At 40.9% G+C, this 19,341-nt stretch overlaps 1 protein-coding gene across 3 annotated transcripts in view; it reads left to right on the top strand.

Moving 5' to 3' along the window:
• Positions 1-4,623: 4,623 nt before the first annotated feature.
• The window catches only part of STAC (SH3 and cysteine rich domain), an 85,370-nt gene continuing 70,652 nt past the window's right edge, over positions 4,624-19,341 (top strand). For 2 of the 3 annotated variants that reach the window (XM_080384931.1, XM_080384930.1), the window contains exon 1: positions 4,624-13,051. In XM_080384931.1, the coding sequence (XP_080241057.1) occupies positions 12,935-13,051 (117 nt within the window). In that variant the 5' untranslated portion in view covers positions 4,624-12,934. Of the gene's footprint in view, positions 17,982-19,341 lie in introns of all 3 variants that reach the window. The other variant, XM_080384932.1, reaches the window with a different exon arrangement.

Here is a 19,341-nt window from a genome sequence, read left to right as displayed (position 1 = left end):
GTGGGTTTCATTTGATTGCATGTGAGAGTGTTTCATAATTCGACACTCTGCTGTGCAAATTTAGAGTGCTGCATTAGCTTTGAAAGCACTGCAGTGTATTCCACCATCCATGTATCTGACCCAGCAAAACCAAACCCCAAGCCACGTTCCTTGTCAAGATCCGAGTTCTTAATATTCTGCTCTTTTACCTTCATTTATTCTTAAGGGACAAAAACATAAAAATATCAAATTGTTCCATTTTGGAAGACAAGGAAGCTGTTACAGCTGCAGCACTGTGCAACATTTGATCCATTTCCCATTTCAAATATGCATCAGAATGTACAGCTGACTTCCAAGAAGAATTTTACATTCAGAATTAAAAGCTCATTTGAACACAGTATGACCAGTACATTCCCTTCTTTTGTAGAAAGACCGTTGCTGATGAGCCGTTGCCTGGTAAAAGGCTTACTTCAGACACACAACAGGTAAGAAAGCAGAGCATTTCCACAAGCACAGTCCTTCCTCCTTTCATGAGCTTGCATGGCTTGATCAAGCTGTGATGATTCACAGATTTGAAAGGCTTTGTCCATGTCATAACTGGTAAACACTGGAGAGATCTGTCTGAAGAAACTAGTTAAATTATGCACAACTATTCCAATCAAAGGCCACAGTAGAGTGTGGGTGGGAGAGAGCAGTTTGCACTGGTCTACGAGTGAGGGAATGTAGAGATACGCTTGGTGGTTCAGTGAGTAGATAACCTTTGGAGTGTATTACCTAGCATCTTCATGCCAGCATGGTTAAGGCATTACAGCTGCAAAGCTAGGCTTAGGAAAGGTTCAACAGTCATAGACAGGATATTTTACATTGATTTAGAATTTCAAAGAGAAAAAACACACCTATTCTTCTTCAGGTTGAATGACAGAGCTTCACTCTAGCATCAAGCCCAAATGGCCAAGGAGTCTGTGGTGGATAGGGATTCATTTCTAATAAGTAGGAAGCAGTTATTCCTCTCGCGGCCACCTAAGGCAGCAGCTAACCGGTCACCAAACCCTAGCTTTCTCCTAAACATGTTCTGAAACCTGCCTGCAGTCCATTCCTGACTCCACGTGGTGTGAACACAGTCACACAGGTTGTGTGTAGACAAATCACGCTATAACACCGTGCTCTTTCCTCCCCCACCTGCAGAAGAAGCGAGGATTTTCTGGCCACAGCTCAAAGCGGCATGCTCATACACCCTCAGAGCCTGTCACCCCAGAAGCTTTACTGTTGGTGGCTCTACCAGGTGTGTGACAAGTCTTTACTAAAGGCCAAGACACCGGCAGTGCTCTCACTGAGCAGCAATTTGCATCCTCCACCTTGGGAAAACCTGTCCAGCTGGTTACAATGCTTCCTCACCTTACAGCCGTGCTTCTCTATGTCTACCAGTAAATCCCAATAGAGATTATAGCGTAGTGGAGTAGAAAATAGTAGGTTAAATTTGTTGGAGAGCCCTGACAAACTGTTTGTTAGATAAGATCCCCAGCACCAAAGCTAGCCTTATGGGGAATATATAAATCACTTACATGTCAAGGACTGATAGTGGAATATGAGCTGGTAACTAAGGTGGCTAATTAAAGTAGAAAATCCTTGTTTCCTGAACTAACATTTAATGTTTGAATGGAATTAGTAGGAATCCCTGAGGCTGAAATAAGGACATGGCTTTTAAACTGTGCTGAAATGCGTTGGAATAGTTACACTTCTTTGTGAGACAGACTCTACAGAACAATACAGAAAATAGGAATGTGTGCGCTAAAAACAGGGATTGTCCTTTCTGAGTAGGAATGTCTGACAGCTAAGACAAATTGGTTCAGCTTCATAGTTTAAAATAGTGACTGATATTTTGTCAAGTTGCTGCCTCATGGGTAGACTCTTGCAAAATGAGAGCAATGATTCCATTAATTTGTGTCTCTTCTGTGGTCCCAGGTGATATACTTAATATAGTTTCTGTAATTTCACGTTAATACTTATTCCTCCTTTTGGTGCATTCTATAAATTTGCCCTCAGCTCACATTATACCCTCTGGTAGTAAAGAAGTTGCAAGTTGACAATGGAGACTTTAGGCTTGATCTAAAAAAAACTATAAGAGCTACAGAAATGAAACTTCAACATGGATCTTCAGGTGCAACTTAGTTTCTGACTTACCTGCTTTCCAGTGCTGCTTTGTGCTTCTAAATCCATTTGTGTAAATTAACACAGCTCCATAAAGTCAGTTGAGCTATGGCTGCTGAACCCAGCTGAACGTCAACCCAGCACCTGGACGTTTCAAAGAATTTTCCCTCTTCTTCCATTCACATTTGTCTCTGCTTACTTGACTTTTTTATTTATTTATTTATTTAGTACTAGATTTTTAAAGGAAAAAGGTATGAAGCGCAGAGCCCCATGGCATCTTGACCTGTGAGAATGACAAGGTATTCCAGCAAGAAATCTGCTCTTGGCTTGGCTAATGCTTCCCAAGAGGCCTGCAGAAAGGTTGGTCCGGTCCTCAGGCTGGGCAACCTCTAGGTGGAAGGTGGAAAGGAGCCTAGTAACACTGTTCATCAGAAGATTTCCTAACTCAGCCGTTTCATTGCTTGAATTAGGTGAAACAAGCCAAACACCTCTGTGGCGAAAACTTAAGTTTTCAGGAAGGAATTTCACCTAAACTCTAATTTCTGGGTTATATAACAATCACAATTGATGAGCTTAAATAGTTAACAGAGCAGTTACCGACATTCTTCATGTCTCTACAACTGTGTGAGCGGTCTTCTCAGAGGTGAAGTGAATACTGGTGTAAAACTGTATTTCACAAAGTAATTTTATATGTTTACAGGGATGCTACTGTCACAGTGAGCAGAAAAGAATGAAAGAAACATCAAAGAAAAAAGTGAACAGGGTAATTTGGTACAGTCAGGTGGTACAAGAGATGTCGGAAAGAGGTAAGCCTTTGAAAGTAATATACCCCAGGAAAAAAAAAAGCCCACAGTTAAGACCTAGTCAAAGTTGATGCTGATCTCTCAAGTTAATGTTGTCAGGAGTGAAAACTTTGGGGAAGATTGGCTGTATTCCATTTTTTCAGTTCTGTGCTCTTTTAGGAATGTTAATTTTTTTCTTGGATAATTAGATGTCTGATATTAGATGCATATAAGTAACAGGGGAAATGGTTTGCATGCTGACAGTAATAACACTGATCCGTTTGCCAGATAACTGTTCTGGCCTGTTTTTTCAGAATCATTTTATTCCCACAAACAACAGCAGACACACCTGACAACAACCACCTGGATTTCTCTGCAGGGGTGAAATCCTGGGACCTTTTACTGATTTCAGTGGTCCCAGGATTTTGGATGCATCCTCAAAATTTCCCTTTAAGATAATCCTCTTCCAAAATATTTTTTCTTTTGATAGCTTATTGGGAATGACGCCCCCTTGCCAATAGAATAATAGAACTGAAACTTCATGTGCAAAACTGTGTTGCTCAGGGAAGTCGCTTTTCAGAATTGGCACAGAAGCTTTTACTGTAATTTTCAAAATGTGCCTCTCTAGGTGGGAGGGAGGTGTGTTCTCCTTAAACTAAAAATCAGGTTTATCTGTTTTCTGTTAACCAAAGTTCAGGACTCTGGTGTCATTCATGTCTTTTAGAAAATTGTTCCTGTCTTTTTTGATCGTCTATTTACCAGCTGCTCAGCAAACAACACCTAACAACAAAGGACTGGGGGAAAACTGGTGGCAGCTGCTTGTTATCATGTACCTTATGCTACTTACAACTTATTTTTTTGCATTGAGATCAGATAAAGTTTTGGTTCAATAGAATAAAGCTTTCAATCCTGGCTTTTTAAGGAGTAAAAATATGGACGTGAGGTGAGAGAAGCCAGCATCAGATTACTTTTGGTTTTGTTTCTGAGCACAGGATCCAGGAGCAATTTTTAGATGCCTAATAATAACAAGGAAAATAGACCTGAACTGTTTGGGACCAAAGTGGTATTAGGATTTTCAGCTAAGTGCTCAATTATGATACAACATTTCTGTTCAGGTCAAAGGGAGGCAGCTTTCACATCTGTGGAAGAAGAGAAAGGTCCCTGAAATATTTTTGAAAAATCCAATGATGATCTGAGCACAGTGCATTTCAGTTCATGAAGAAATGGGTTTTAACATACATTACAAGCATCCTTATAACTAACTCTATGGGGTGCAATGGGATTAAAAAAAAAATCCCAAAGAAGTCAAAACCTTTACCAACTATCTGCAGGTACAGAACATCATTCATAGCTCTGCACATTCTTTTCTTTTGAATGTGGAAGATAAAAATAGATTTCCTACACAAAGTTCTCATTAGGGGGTCACACAAATACACAGCAGACATTTTGTTCTGAATCAGAGCATTCTCTACACTACTTCTTTTGATGTATGGAATCCTTACTGCAGGGATCTTTCCTTTTACTGCCTATTATTGTCTATTATTCAACATGGCAACAATATATGAAGCTGTTACTGAGCTAAGCATGCAGCATATTAACATATCTGTATATATTTATAAAACTACTGTTTAGCTTCTTTTTTTCTTTTTTTCTTTTTTACTTCAGTGTAATTGTTTAAGCTTTCAGTCTTGAAATTATCATGGTGGATGTAAGCTTTCAGTCTTGAAATTATCATGGTGGATGTTTTTCTTAATTTTTAAAAATATTTTTATACGTCTTCCTCTAGTTTCTAATGATCAATGCAGAAAAACAGAACTTTTTTTTTATCATAACAGAATGGGGAGTGGGGGGCAGAGTGGAAAACAAAGAGAAAATTTTGATGATAATATCTTTGAATACAGCTAAAAAAACCACAAGTTAGATTTACAGTGTCATTGGGATTGAGGCAGGCACATATCCACTTCTAAAAATGATTGCTTGTTTCACTGTGATACCTAAAACAGAAAGCAAAACTAGCTGCTAGATGATGTATAAACTCAAACGAGGACAATACCAAGCCTGAAGAGCTCACAGTTTAGATATAAACCTGCTGTGCTTGCAGGTGTGTGTATGTGAGGACTGGTCACATCCCCTTGGAAAGACAATCTAATCCATTGCATTCCAGCTTGATTATTAGTACCTTCTTTTCCATATTTTTTTATGAATAAGAATTTTTTTTCTGACTGATTCTCTCAAATGTTCTGATCATGTGGACTGCCAAATCTGCTGGATTTCCTTGTATGTGGGATCCCAGAAGAATGTCCCTGTTTGAAACAAACCCTGACATTATAAGATGATTACTATCCCTTCTGCCATAAACTGTTACTTTCTTTAATTGTTGGTCCACTGGATTTACACGCTTAGTTCTGTTAGTTTTGCTTTTGGCTAAATTAAAGCATCCCAAATCTTAGTCCTCCCTAGGAATATGTAGTGACTTGCTTTCCTCTCTGTTTTCAGCCATCCTGGTGCTCATTGCTCAGCAGTCTTGTCTTTCCTCAGAGTCCGGTAAAAGAGACTAATATGACACAGAAATATTATTGACTACAAAAAGAAAACAGAATTTTAAAATCGTACAGAGTTCTATTAACTGAAATCATCATTCATATAACTTCAAGTGTCTCAGTTATCTTGTCAAAATCTATTTGACCAATTGTATGGAAAAATCTACAACATACTTCAGCACCCTGCTTACTCAGAGTCTGAAACCATAGAGCTCAATTATTAGGCATCTGAATTTGAGATCACCCATTCCATTGAAGGTGCAGGAGAGGTCCAGTTCTTATTCCGTCCAGTGTGCAGTCCCTTTCTGCCTGAACACTTCAGGCACTCTGAGGCACCAGAAAGAAATTATAGAGTAGTATTATTGCAGGTGGTATGACTAAGTGATTTTTAATATTTTTTTCTTAAATCTAATGGAGAATAGAAATACTTACGAATGTAGAAGGTAGAGGCATTCATACTTTGGACAATTTTCCCCTCGTTTTTCTTTTATTTTTCTTTTCTGAAATGTACTTCTAAAAATCTTGACTATCTTTGCTAGTGAAATTGTTTGCTCTTACAGCTGAGCTTGACCCTGTTGAATAAGAGGCAGTGATATGCAGTTACCGAAAGAAGCAGTGACTCCAGAATGCTCTGCGCTGAGATTTCAAATGGAAGTAAGTGATCATATTCTTTGCTATTGCTTTAAGCAACAAAATATAACAACTGCATGCACTTGAGCACTTTTAAAAATGGATGTTATTTCTATGCGGTACTCTGGTTGGAAAGGTTCTCAACTACAATGCTTAGTGGTTTTATCACTGCTTGTAGATGTAATAGTGAGATCTGGGGTTTTTATTATGTACATTGACCTGAATCCTTTTTAAAAAGTACTGATTATATTTGATAGGTGCATAGGATAGTGATAGTCTTGTCTTTACCAAGAAGATAAACTTATCTTCCTATTATCATTCTGCACTGGACTCTAAGACTTTTTATTTCTTTAAATAAAATAATACAACTCATTATAGTTAACCTCCTGCAGTGTTTTTAAGGTTTACCTTTCTTTTTTGCTCTGTGAAATTTTACTTCCCGTTTTGAACTAGTAACTATGTAGAGAGATAACAACCCAGCTACCATTAATTTCTTTCAAATTTTGCACCTTATTCAAGGAACAAAACCAATATATTTGGGCTGTAAGATATTCACTTTCCCATCAGATTTATAAAAGGCTGAACGTTTATTTTCTTTATTCTTGTTTGAGAGCTGTAATAGATCATTATAATAAGTTATGTAATTTTGGGCAACCCTCATCAGACACACTTCTATTCCAGTTGGCACATGCACTAATCTGATAGAGTGGAATGTTAATCTTGCTAATGATAATTTCTGATATTTCTGCAAAGCTTTTCATCCTATAGAGTTTGAAGGCATTTGAAAGATCTGCTGTGCATAACTGAGTTCTACCACACCCTGTAGAAAAGCCCCTCTTTACTGATGAAGGTCATTGGCATACTGAGAAATCTTTTTTTCTTCCAAAGCAAAATATAATAGCACAACTGTTGCAGGTTTGCAGTTGACAGTGAGGCTCATTCTGCATTCAGCATGTATGTTTGTACCTAAATACTACAGTGACAGGCAGGCTGTAACTACCTAAGACAGGAAATACTGTGCATGCATAGCCTGTTAAAAATTGGTGCATAGCCATAAGATATGTGTATGGAAAAAAAAAAATGCATATACATATCCTTGTGTTCACCACCAGTTACACTGGGAATGTGTGCCAGGTCTTATTTTGGATTCTATTTACAGTCTAAGCAAAACTCTGCTCTCGATGCATTTTCATTGACATTAGTTAAGAACTAGCTCATGATGACAGTATTCAATGCCAGAGTGAATGGAGAAGATTGGAATGCGAGAGAAATCCAGTAAAGCCCTGTGAGCTGTAATACGCAGCTCACTCGTCAAAAGGCTATCAACCAAAAAAAGGAATTTAAGGGGTAATTTGGCTCAAGGAAGGTCTAGCAAAGAAAGAGACAATTGAAAGCTCCCTCTTATCAAAAGCTTTTCAGAAAAAAAAGCCCAAGATCTAGTGTGGTGACCCTGTGCGGGATTATTCCCACCCTACTCTGGAAAAGGCTGAGGAAAAGAGGTAGATAGAGCTGGCTGAGATGGTGTGGTTGTATGAGACTTCTGAGTGGTACTGAGAGTCATCAGGAGGAGTCTTAATGACTATCCAGTGAAACAGAAGTGAGGTTAAAGCAGAGTCCAGAAAGAGCAGAGGAGATGATGTTATTTATCATATTCTTGTTATCTCTTTAAATATTTGGAGTATGGATGCCCTGAAAGGGTTTAGTACATGGCTAAATCACCACTGTGGCAACCCATTGAACAGGTTCAGGGCATTCCTGTTACAGTCATGTTGGACCATGACAGTAAATGGTTATTAAATGGCAGGAATTTATAGGAGCATCTGTGAGTTGCAGGAAATTATGCTCCTGATTCCACAAGCCCCTTCTTTTTATATCGCATTCCTATAAAAAGTGAGAAGGAATCACATTGCCAGCAGAGATGTAAAATCAGGTCAGGACTGTCGCTGGTTATTTAAAGGTATTGCAATGCTTTTGTAAGACTGAACATCATATTACATGCTGTATCTTGGCTAAATTCCATCTTTTATAATTGCATCCTCTTCTCCCCTTATCAAACATTTCTTGCTGTAGCATTCTTCTTTCTCCTAGTCTAGGTGTCTGAGTAGTGGTGTTTCAATCTCATCATGATCTCTCTGAAAGACAGATCCAAGGTGCAGTATGATCTTTGCATCACTCCCTGTGGCATTGTTGTGTATGGAGAGAAAAAGAGGGTTTTGAAATTAATGCTCAGGCACAGCTTCCATTTTTCTCCCCACTTAAGAGCAAGTACAAATCTGTTAGTTTGGCTTCCTCCACTGTTACTCTTTTGCTGCAGTATAATCTCTCCCTGGAGCAGTGGGAGGCTTAACACTTTAAAAACTACTTTGAGATCATTTTAGTCAAAATGCAAACCACCAGTATCCCATTAGTACTGGGAGTACTTTCAGTGCATTGACTTGCTTGTGATTCCAGCTTGATGAGCTCGTGATTTTAGCCCTTAGACAGCATCTTGATAAGCAGAATCCGGGGGGGGTCGTTACTATGTTAGCTGCTCGATGAACTGCCAGATTGGACTGAAAACAAGCAAGGGGTGGGTGACTATAAACAAAAAGCTCTGCCACCTGATACTATTTTAATATAGTTTTCTCTGTGGGTACAGTGTTTGCTGGCGAGAAGCGCCCACAAGCTTGTCCCTTGGAAACACAGGCAGATACTCCACTAAAGCAATGGTCTGGTCTTTGCTGCCTGATAGCCAGCTGTGGGCAATAGTGCGTATTTGATAGGAGAGCCTAGTGAAGATGTCCACCAGTACAGCTGGCCAAATCCACCATGCCAAAAGTAAAATTCCCATCATAAAAGGTACTAGAGGGGTATCCTGTTGCCTGTTTCCACAAAGACAAAATTGGACTGACTAACAAATGAAGCTCTTTCTCACCTGTAACACTCACAAGTTGTACTGAGGGACCTGGGGGAGGCTGATCAAGTTGCACTGCAAGTGCCAGCACTACAACTTTTTTTGTGTCTACTAGTTTTCTGTGGCCCTCAGTCTGCACTCTCTCAGAAACTGGGCTGTCAATGGACTTAACTCCTCTTTCCTTTGAGAGCTCTGTTTTAGTGGCAACCAGCCAGATTCCTCATAGCTTTGTACATTTCTAGAGAGAGGTAGCTGTGGTTTAAACCAGTGCTGTTTATCAGTAGTATCATCTCTATATGCACCCTTAATACCCTTTTTACTCAGGACTCTGGGATGGTTTATACACCAGGTAGTGAATAATGATACCTATAGCTCCCTCTTTCCTTTTCACTCCTTATTTTTCTCTAGTAAATACATGGGAGTCTAAACAGGAATAACGCCTTTTGATAAGCATTGATTTCATGTCTTTCCTTTGGTGAAGTCCAGCTCTACTCATATACCTCTTTTGCAGAAAGGTGCTCAAATATTGCAGAGGAATGTCTGTACCAGGAAAAGAAGGCAAAAGTGTTGCATGGGCCAAAAGCCCTACAGCATCTTGCCACTGGGGAGCTCTACAGCAGGTAGGACTTGGCAGTACAGCAATGTGTATATAGTGCTGGTGTCAGGAACCTCTGGGATGCTCTTACCATGCTGGCTGCAGCCAGAGCTTAGGAAAACCTGCTGGAGCCCCGAAGCAGAGGAATGCTCTGCATCACACCCTGGTCACCTTTGTGTGTGGGGAGAGAGGGCGGACGGACAAAGTGTACCACCCATGCAGTCAGCCTTGGACCACCCAGCAGGAGAATGCTTGGCAGCAACTCCAGGCAATATTCAAGTGCCTTTATATGATGCAACAACTTCAGCTGGGGGTTGAGAATCAGCTCTCATGTTTTATTCATCCAAATTGCCTTTCCCCACTCCAGAAATCTACACTCATCTCTTCACTAGAGAATGTGTTCAATTTCCTCTTGTTTAGCACTGCGCTGCAGTGCTCGGATTTCCGCCGAGCGCCTTCACTAAGAGACTGAGTGGTGCTAATCACAAGTCCAACTTCTCAGGAGTGAAGTGTGGGAAAGAGAGGGAGAAGTGGGTTCGTCTAATTCGATGTGTTTGTTTTGTTAAACTGAATATTTGATTTTCAGTAGCCAGCTCCCGTGGAAGGAAAGAAAAAAAATAAGAAATGCGGCTTCTTTTCCTTTTTGCTTTTTTTGGTAAGATTTTAGGTTTGACTCATCTTTCCCAGGCTAATTGTCAAGAAACTGACAGATCAGTCATGGTTGACAAGTGAGTAATTGGGAGAAGAGAGGGAGTGCAGCAGGTGTCGGTACTAATTTGGTAAAACAACAACAACAACAAGAAAAAAAGTGTAGAGAGTGGTATGATAGTCACTTACACAGTCATGACGTTACAAGCTATCCATACAGAACGTGTGCAGGATTTTACAATGCCCAGAGCATTAACTATTAACTGGCCGCTCTGGGTCCATTTCAAAGGTCACCTACAAGCTCACTGGAAGAGAATGTTTTTGAGCCTCTTAGCAGGGAAGACCGGTTCACAATGCTGCTGGGGAACTGGACAAAAAATAGTTTCCTGATTCTCACCTGTCACATTGCTGGGCACACAGAACAGTCCTTGCAGGGGTACACCCCATGCCCTGGCCCTGACTTTCCTGTGCTAGGCTGGACTGTCAGGGACAGGTACCTCTGCCAGAGCTGGAGCGTTCAGTCACTGTCACCCTGCCAAGATCTCTGTTGCCCACAGCTGCCCTAATTCTCCCAAACTGTGACTCTGCCCAGTCCCTGCTCATTGCTAAGAGGCTGATTTTACAGTAAAGCCCAAATCTCACTTGCTGAGTAGCAGAAATAAGCTTTGCACCTGGAAAATTCCTCAGGCACTGAAGAGAACAGTCTAAGATGCTGCTGTATTTTAGAAATCAAAGCCTTGGAAATAAATTCTGTACTTACTAGCCCAATCTGCCCCTCTGACCTCTATATTTCCTTGCTTCAATCTCAGTTGTTCACTGACACTGCCTCAACAGCAACCAGTGTTCCCATTTTGATCTCTGTAACGGTGCTAGTGACTGCAGGCCAAATAATAGGTTCTACTGGCAAACTCCTAAGGTGCACTTTTGATCTGAAGTAGCTGTGCAAATAGCATTACAGCATTTCATGTTTATTGTCTGCTAAAGATTTCAGTATCTTATATACTCTATTTCAAAGAAATAAAGCTTCCCCCCCCCCCCCCCCCCCCCCAATCTAACTGCCAGACCTGAAAATTCACCAGGGACTCAAGAAAAGTGGATATTTTTTTTTTCCTGGCTTCTGCATAGTTACTAAGAATACAGAGGCTGCAGGGCAATTTCTGCTCTGGCTTTCATCTGTATAACCCCTACTATTTTGAAAACTTGCCTTCACTTTCACAAATGGATTATTTGAGGTATAGGGGACCTGCAAGGTAGGTCCAGGTGGTGGTACGAGCTCCCAGAGCTACAAGGTACTGAAGCTCCTCTCTGACTCAGAAGTCAGCAAATCACCTCCAAACACCTGTATCTCCAGTATAGATCAACTAAGAGACAATTCTTTTCTTTTCACTTTCCAGGATGTAAGTATTGCTTATGGGAAACACGTTTGGGTTGCTTTTCTCTGTTTTCTTTAAATGAAAGAGGCATCTCCACCAGCCATATGGAATGGCTCCTGCTCTGCAAAGCGTGTATCTGGTGGGGAGTGCATCTATTCAACCTTTCACAATACAGATCTTAATTCAGCAGGGAAGTGAGCTGACAGGTGCCTTTGCAGCAGATTTAAATCGGAGGCAAAAACTGGAGCAATATAAAGCAGTCTGAGCCAGCCAGCCAAGTCGTGCTGACCTTCTGCCAGTACTACTGCAGCCCCAAGCGTGACTTTGGGTGCCACATCCTCAGGAATGATGGCGCTGGGAGAAGCCAGCAGGTCCTTCCCAACAGCTGCCTCCGCTCTGTTGCTGTCCATTGGAGTGTTATCACTATGACAACCTACAGGTATAATGTTGTGTGTGCTAGCGGGAGCTCCAGCTGACCCTGATTGCATGTGCATGGCTCAGAGCTGGGCTTCCCTGCCTGGGAGGAGAGCAAAGAACACGTGGATCCACAGATGACTCTCCCCTGACTCTGTCCTGCCACTTGCTAGCAAGTTTGGGATGTAAGGCAAGGTGGGAGCTTTAGACACACTGGGTAGCTAGGATTCTAAATAACCTTCTCCAGGACAAGGGAAGGGAAGGCTTGGTTTTCTCCTCTGTTTCTAGATTCCTCCAGGAAAAGGCTTGTAAGAATACAAAGCTGCCTTTCAAACTCTGCCTTCTCTACGCCTGTTAAAAGGTAAAATGCTTCCAAACCTCACGTACAGTGCCTGCCTCCCTGTGTGCTATGAGCGTGCGTGCATGCACGCGTTACTTTCTCTCACTACTATGACAGCACATGCTCCTCCAAGGCTATTCACAGCATTAGAAATACAACTCCTCCCTCCAGTGCCCCGTGTGCGTGTGTGTGTGTGGCTCAGGCTTTCTGCTTCGGCTCACTCCCCTCTGATCGCGGGACTGACGGTCACGACTCTGCTCCACACCTCCGGGCTTCACGCGGAGGGGAGGAAGGTCGGGGGAAACACAGAAGCAGGCGCACAACTGACCTACAGAGCCATCAATAACTTACTTCTCTCGCAGCAGAATTGCACAGGGGAGGGGAGGAAGGAAAGAGGGAGAGGAGAAAGGGGGAGGAGGAGGGGAAGCAAAAAAAGAAAATCCAGAGAATTCTAGTCTTGCAAATGTAGTGAAACCGAGTGGTTGGAGTTCATTTGCTCTAGAAGAGCAGAGAAGAAAGAGGACATTAAATGAAAAAAAAGCAAGACGGGTCTGTAGCTTTTTTTTCCTGATAGCAGCGTTTTAGAGGTAAAATGATTCCTCCGAGCAGCACGACTGAAGTCAGCGTGGATAGTGTGGAGAAAGAGAATGAAGTGGAGAGCACAGAGCAGCCCCCTTCTCCAGCATCAACTACCAGCCAGGAATCAAAGGTACTTGGAGAATGAGATTTTTATTATTACTTTTTTTTACTCTTTGTTTTGAAAAGAGATGTATTGCTTTGATTTTTGTTTGGAGACCTGTGCCAGGATCAGTGGTAGAGTGCTATGAGCCACCTCTGATTGCGGTGCCTGTTGTGACACTCCTGCTTGTGAATTCTCCCCATCACTTGGGCAGCTCAAGAGTCTGAACTGGGAAAATACCTGCCTTACCTGTCTGGGTTTGGGGATTTTCGCTTGTGTTTTGTCCTCCTTATTAAAGTAAAGGTCCTGGGGGAGTGGTGGGGCTCAGGGAGGGGATCAGTGCCAATAGATGGTGTTAGCTGTTTTCACACCAAGCATCAGATCACTTAAAAGATTTTGTTCATGGTTGGAAAGACTGATTTTTCTTGCAGGTTCAGAGAACAGAATATTGCCTGGGGGCTTGGGGTGTTTCACCTGCCTTGCCTTCTCTGGCAGACCCATCAGTGAACTTTCATTGCTTAATGAGCCAGCAGTTGAAACAAGATGTAAGTGACAGTTTTGGCACAGTAATCCTTATGTACACCACCCGGAAAAGGATTTTTTTTCACAACCTTTTATTTATTTATTAATTTTAAAGCATGGTTTAATTTACCTTACTGAAAACCAACTTCCAGTTAAAATGTCATGGCCTCTGACTTTTTAATTGACTCACATACGAAAAGTTTTTCCGCCTGCCAGTATGTTACATGGAAGATAGAGAGGTAAAGGGAGAAAAGTAGTAACCTTACATAATGAATATTCTTTGCAGCTTACCTCAATAATGTGCTTTTAGTGATTCCCTATTAATTTCATATGATTAATATCCTGATAGCACATGACAGATCTTCTCGTGAACTTCACAGTCATGCTATATGCTATGTAGAAATAGGGAGGTCCTTGTCACTAGGAGCTTACAGCTGGCTAGAGCCTTAGGAGATACCATACGAGCAAAACAGCTACTTGACAGGGAAGGTTTGTGCTGGTCTGAGTTTAAAGGCAGTGGCTGCCTGGGTCTAACGTAGGGAAGACTGCTACGTTATTCCACAGTTATACCTAGGTTTCTGGAGAGTGAGTCAAAATTATCTGTCTGTGTGGGTAGAGTTCTGACGTGGGCTTTGGGATTTTTTTTTTTCTTTTTTAATTAAATGTTATACTCCAAGGAGGAGAGCTAAGGTATTCCCTATGTAAAAGAGACTCTTTAAAGGAAAGAGAGCTCTCCCAGCAGCAATAGCATACACTATTCACTATACACATCCAGCCCTGCTGGGACACTGCTGCAGTCTTCCTGGTTAATGGCAAATAAAAAGTAAACAGGTTATTGGTTGAAGCCCGTGTTCTAAAAAGATCTGGTGAGCCAGCTGATGGGTACCTAAATTCCCCCCTCCCGAGACCACTTCTCTGGAATTGCTGAATTGTTATTTGGCCAGCGGGAAGCTCAGCGGTCCCAAGAGCAACCGGAGCCTTCACTGCACTGCCAGCACCAGCTTCTCATGCATGCTAGCAGTGCACAGGGCCTGCTGGGCTGTGTGCTTGCTCCCTGTCCTCACCCAGCCCTGAGCAAGTGGTTACGGAGCTCAGGGTGCTGCTCACATGGTCAGTCACTTCATTACGATGGTGCTTGAGGGGCTTCCCCGCTGGGGCAGAGCGCACTGTGCCCACAGCCAACTGAGCAGCATGAATCCAAACCTGAGAGGCAGTGAAGTGCTGCGTGTAGGGCTCCTTCTTGCTATTTGTGCATCCGTGAACTTGCAAAGATGACAACAGGAATTAGGCACATCTGGCCAGAGAATAAATAGGCTACAAACTGGTTTATAATCAAATGTTATTATCATCAATTTTTTCCAGTCTTGTGAGCATTCGAAGTGATACTTTGGAATACACAAAAGCTATGACTGTGCAGTTGATGCCATTACTTGCATACAGATATTCTTAGCAAACATATAATATCTCTGTTTGTATTTTAGAACTGCAAATATGATCAGAAAGCTTGTTGTATTGTCATTTCAGTAGATGGAGTCAAAAGAACCTTCTGATCACTGGAGTAATGAGATAAGCTTTCTTTTTGTGGTCCTAGTAAACAGCAGGATGGAAAAATTCTCAGTGATTTCATGAAGATGTTGATCGTGTTTGCATTTTTTTCCTGAGAGAACTGATGTACTTCAAAAGCTAAAGACTTTGACAAAGGTATAAGTCAATGCTGCCAAGGGCCTGTGTGCAAGCTTTTATCTTGCTGTGTCCCCTGCTGAGGGAGCTATCCTGTCATTCACGGAGTGCTAAGCTTTCTTCAGGTACTCTCTGTTGCTTAGGTTAACAAGTTCGTGTCTGCTGCTGCTACCGCAGAACAGTTTGTGCAGTATCTCATTACCCCACAATGACTTGTTTCTGTGGCAAAACACTATTATGACTCCAAATATAGGAACAGAAACAACATGGATAATAGCAACCTTCAAAATGCATTTGAAAACATTCAGCAGAAAAACAATTTTGAAAAACTAATGTAGAGAGCTTGCTTCCAGTCCTGTGTAACCATAAACTGTGACACATAGTCCCTTGTAGTACCAAAGTCCAGAAAAAGAATTTTATCTAGCACACTCCAGACTGCACTCACAAGATGACACGGAGGAGATATTGCAGTTCCTGACTAGCTGAGCTGGAGAGGCAGAAATTCACACTGCTATCAAGTAGCTGAAATTTGGAATAATGACTCTCATGTGTTAGTCACATAACCCTGACACAGAAAAGCAGCTCAAATAAATGCTAAAGCCTCCCACCACCTTTTCCGGTGGATTAGCAGCATATTTACAGGTGAGCACATGTGCATGCTGAAAGCTGGAAGACTAGACCCTCACGCGTGTCCTCCTCACCATGAGCACCTTCCCACCTGGACTTCAGTACAACAGCTCAGAGTGAGAAAATTCAAATACACTTTCAATTCACCACATTCTCTGCACCCTAAGAACAAACCCATTTACGAATTCTAAGTATATTTTTTACTTATGGCATGGTATATATATTGCTATATAATGTGGCTGTGTCTTTTGGGTTATGCGTCCTTGAGTACTTTACATACGGTACCTTTGGTTTACTGTCTCATTCATGTAACTTCAAATAGGTGTCTAAAGGGTAGCAAACATGCTGTAACTGAGCCATCCTGTAGCACTATATATGCTGCTACTGTGCTAAAAACCCTAGAGCTTGAATGGTTAAGGATGTTGCAAAACTAATGATTAATTTATTAGATTAATTTATTGGCTCTTGAAAAGTTACTTCACACATAAGTATGACTTTGAGTGGATACTTAAAGTTTACTAGGAGACTAACTTTATGAAGGTACCTTACAAATACATGTAATTGCTAATTTTATTACATTCATATCTTTGTAATTATGGCTCCCACCTGTTTGGGTCCTTCACATCTGGCTTCCAAGAAGGCAAATTACCAGCTTGTCAAAAACTTTTGCAGATTTACAACTCAGCGAGGGAGGACATTATTAGCTAATGAAACCTAAGGCAAATTTTCCTCCTGGTGGTGGCTATTAAAGACACACTGCACACTTGTACAATCACTATCTTAGCAAAATAAGCAGAATTCTAGTGACAGCAATCAGAGATCATATTTCTGATGCCTTTTATGTAAAAGTACCTTTGAATCTGGTAAACTAAAATTCAAAGGAACATGTGTCTAAAGAAAAGATTCCTACACCTGGTAATATTTCTTTATGTTTTGACATACTTGGCACATAACTCTGTTAGCTTTATGCTTCTTATATTTAACTGACATTTCTTCTACATGAAGAGGAAAAAGCCCATCTGCTGATTTCTTTAGGTGTGAGTCATTATCACTGTATTGTGAAAAATAGCTGGGGGTATTCATAGACCATAGGGTACGTCTTAGAAAATTCCCTTACCATTTTTAAGTTCTAAGGGGGGCCTGAGCATCTACGATGTTTGAGCTAGTACCAGCAGAGAGATACCTGTGAAGACCCAGTGGCTTTTTTTGCAGCTTTGCCCATTTTCATCCACTTTTTATAAAGTCTAGCTATAAGTGTGATGTACTGCAGTCATGCATCTTTGGTGTGATAGCTTCAAAATCTTTCTGTGAACCGCAAATTCATGTGCCTAACAAATTGCTTACACTCAAGTCAGTTAGGTAAGTTGAATAGCTGAAAAATAAAAGGGGGGGGGGGAGAAGAGAAACTAGACCTCCAAATAAATATGGCATCTGGACTACATATGTTTTACAAAATAAATGAGTCTGTCTCAGTCTGACAGTTCTACACACTGACTATCTAGTGGCCAGTATTCAGGCAAATGCAGACCATTACCTTAAAATTTAGTTATGGCAATTCAGGAGATGTAGCCTAAGTTTTTGAACACTAGCTAACCTGATAATGTAGTAGATAAAATGGAAGTTTCTGAAGAGTAGCCAGCCAAGAAAAGGATTAAGCATTAAAGTTCAAGATGTAGACTCCATTTATGTATATCCCCACATGGGGCAAGAGGATTGAACTTATTTTTCCCTGTCCTGCTGGTCCAACCAAGAAATACTGCTTATGTGAGGTTTCAAAACTAGTTAATACTAGATACTGAACTACCATAAACAGCTTGAAACTCTTTGGATTTGGATAGGATTGCATGGGATTTAAATCATGTGGGATTTGTACTACACTGTTAAGCTGAGATCTTCCCCACTTAAAGAGTTAATACTTTATGAGGCTCCATATATGGTTACTCATCAATTAATATTTTAAAAGGGTAGGGAGTATGGTGTACAGTTAGTGTTTCACCCTCCACACCAGTGACAAACATCCAGTATGTAAACTGCTGCTGTAGTCTTCAAAGGAATAAGGGACAGCTTTAAAAAAATCCTGTTGAAAGGGGAGGAAAAAAACGGTTCTCCTTACATTCCTCTGCATAAAATGGTGAGTACATACTGTGAAGGTAAGACTAAGGGAAAGAAACACGCTGAAGTATTTTTATGTGTTTTGATGAAGCATTAGAACAAATTATGTACAGGAATATTTTGTTAAGAGCAGGAAAGTAATACTCTACCCTGTCAATAATTTCTTGAGCAGACTTGTTCTTGTATTTAAATTAATTTTGACTTTTCTCTCTTTCTTACTTTTTTTTTTTCTGATGAAAACACTCTAGTACTGTTTTCGCTTTGATTTATATATCAGATCAGTTCCTAGGCACGTTGAAATATCTGAGGCAAAATAGAAATGTGATCAGTTCATTCCCTTCTATCCACACTTCTGACATTGCCAAAATGAAGAAAATGTCTATTACCATTCAACAACTAAAGATGACTTGACTGAAATCTGGTGTGGTAAATGTATTTACTAAAAAATGCAAATTTTCAGTAAAACAAAACAAGTTGCTTTCAAAACTGGAAAACAGTTCAGTCCTAATATCTCAGTCTCTTATGCTGTATTCTTTTTCATAAAGTATTACTGTCAAATTAAGGTTTTACCACTCCTTTTACCAACACCTGGATGCTCTAATGGCTAAGGGATGCCCTCTGCCCCTCGCTCCCTTCCAATTCCAGTCTAAGTTTATTTCTGGCCAGTTTGTGTGGCATTGTAATTTTGATGATGTTGCTTTAGCTTAAACATCTCTTTTCCATTCTTGGTGCAGGTTTCCATCGTGTAAGAATAGACTTTTATATCCCTTCCCAGCCTTTCATTTTCTATACTAACCAAGCCAGGCTGACATAAACTCTCTCATTCTAGTGGCAGATTCATGCACCTATATCAGTTTTGAACAATCTTTCTTGAAAAAGGGTGACTGAATTTGTGCATGGTATTCTGCACGAGATCTACAGTATCACTAATGCTTCACTAGCTTTTCTAGAAACCTTGCATCTGATGTTTGTGTCTCCTAGTCACCCCTTGGTCAGCAAGGTGTCACCATTCTATTTCTCTGTAATTTCCAGTGGATCCAGGATACATTTTTCTGCATTCAACTAGAGTGCTTTGGATCATGTCTCAGGTGCACAAGCTTGCATTTCCACAACTGAACTTCATCACGTTTCCATGACTTCATCCTTCAAGCCCCAGTTTTGGCAATGCCTCCAGCCTCATGTCAGAGGGAAATGGCCTTATGACATGCCTACTCTTTGCATCAAAATCAATAATAAGAATACAGAGCAAGACTGACCCTGAAATTAGGCCAGTGTTCTTTGAAGAACTCCACCAATGACCTTCCTTCAGCCTAGTACTTCTTTCAGCAGTAGCCATCTCCCATTGAATACAATTTCTTCGTTGAATACATTTCCTTACA

Source organism: Falco punctatus (genome assembly GCF_963210335.1).
Source record: "Falco punctatus genome assembly, chromosome: 4".
NCBI classification, from domain to species: Eukaryota; Metazoa; Chordata; class Aves; order Falconiformes; family Falconidae; genus Falco; species Falco punctatus.
Note: the sequence above shows the minus strand (reverse complement) of the source record. Positions and strands in the feature narration are given on the sequence as shown.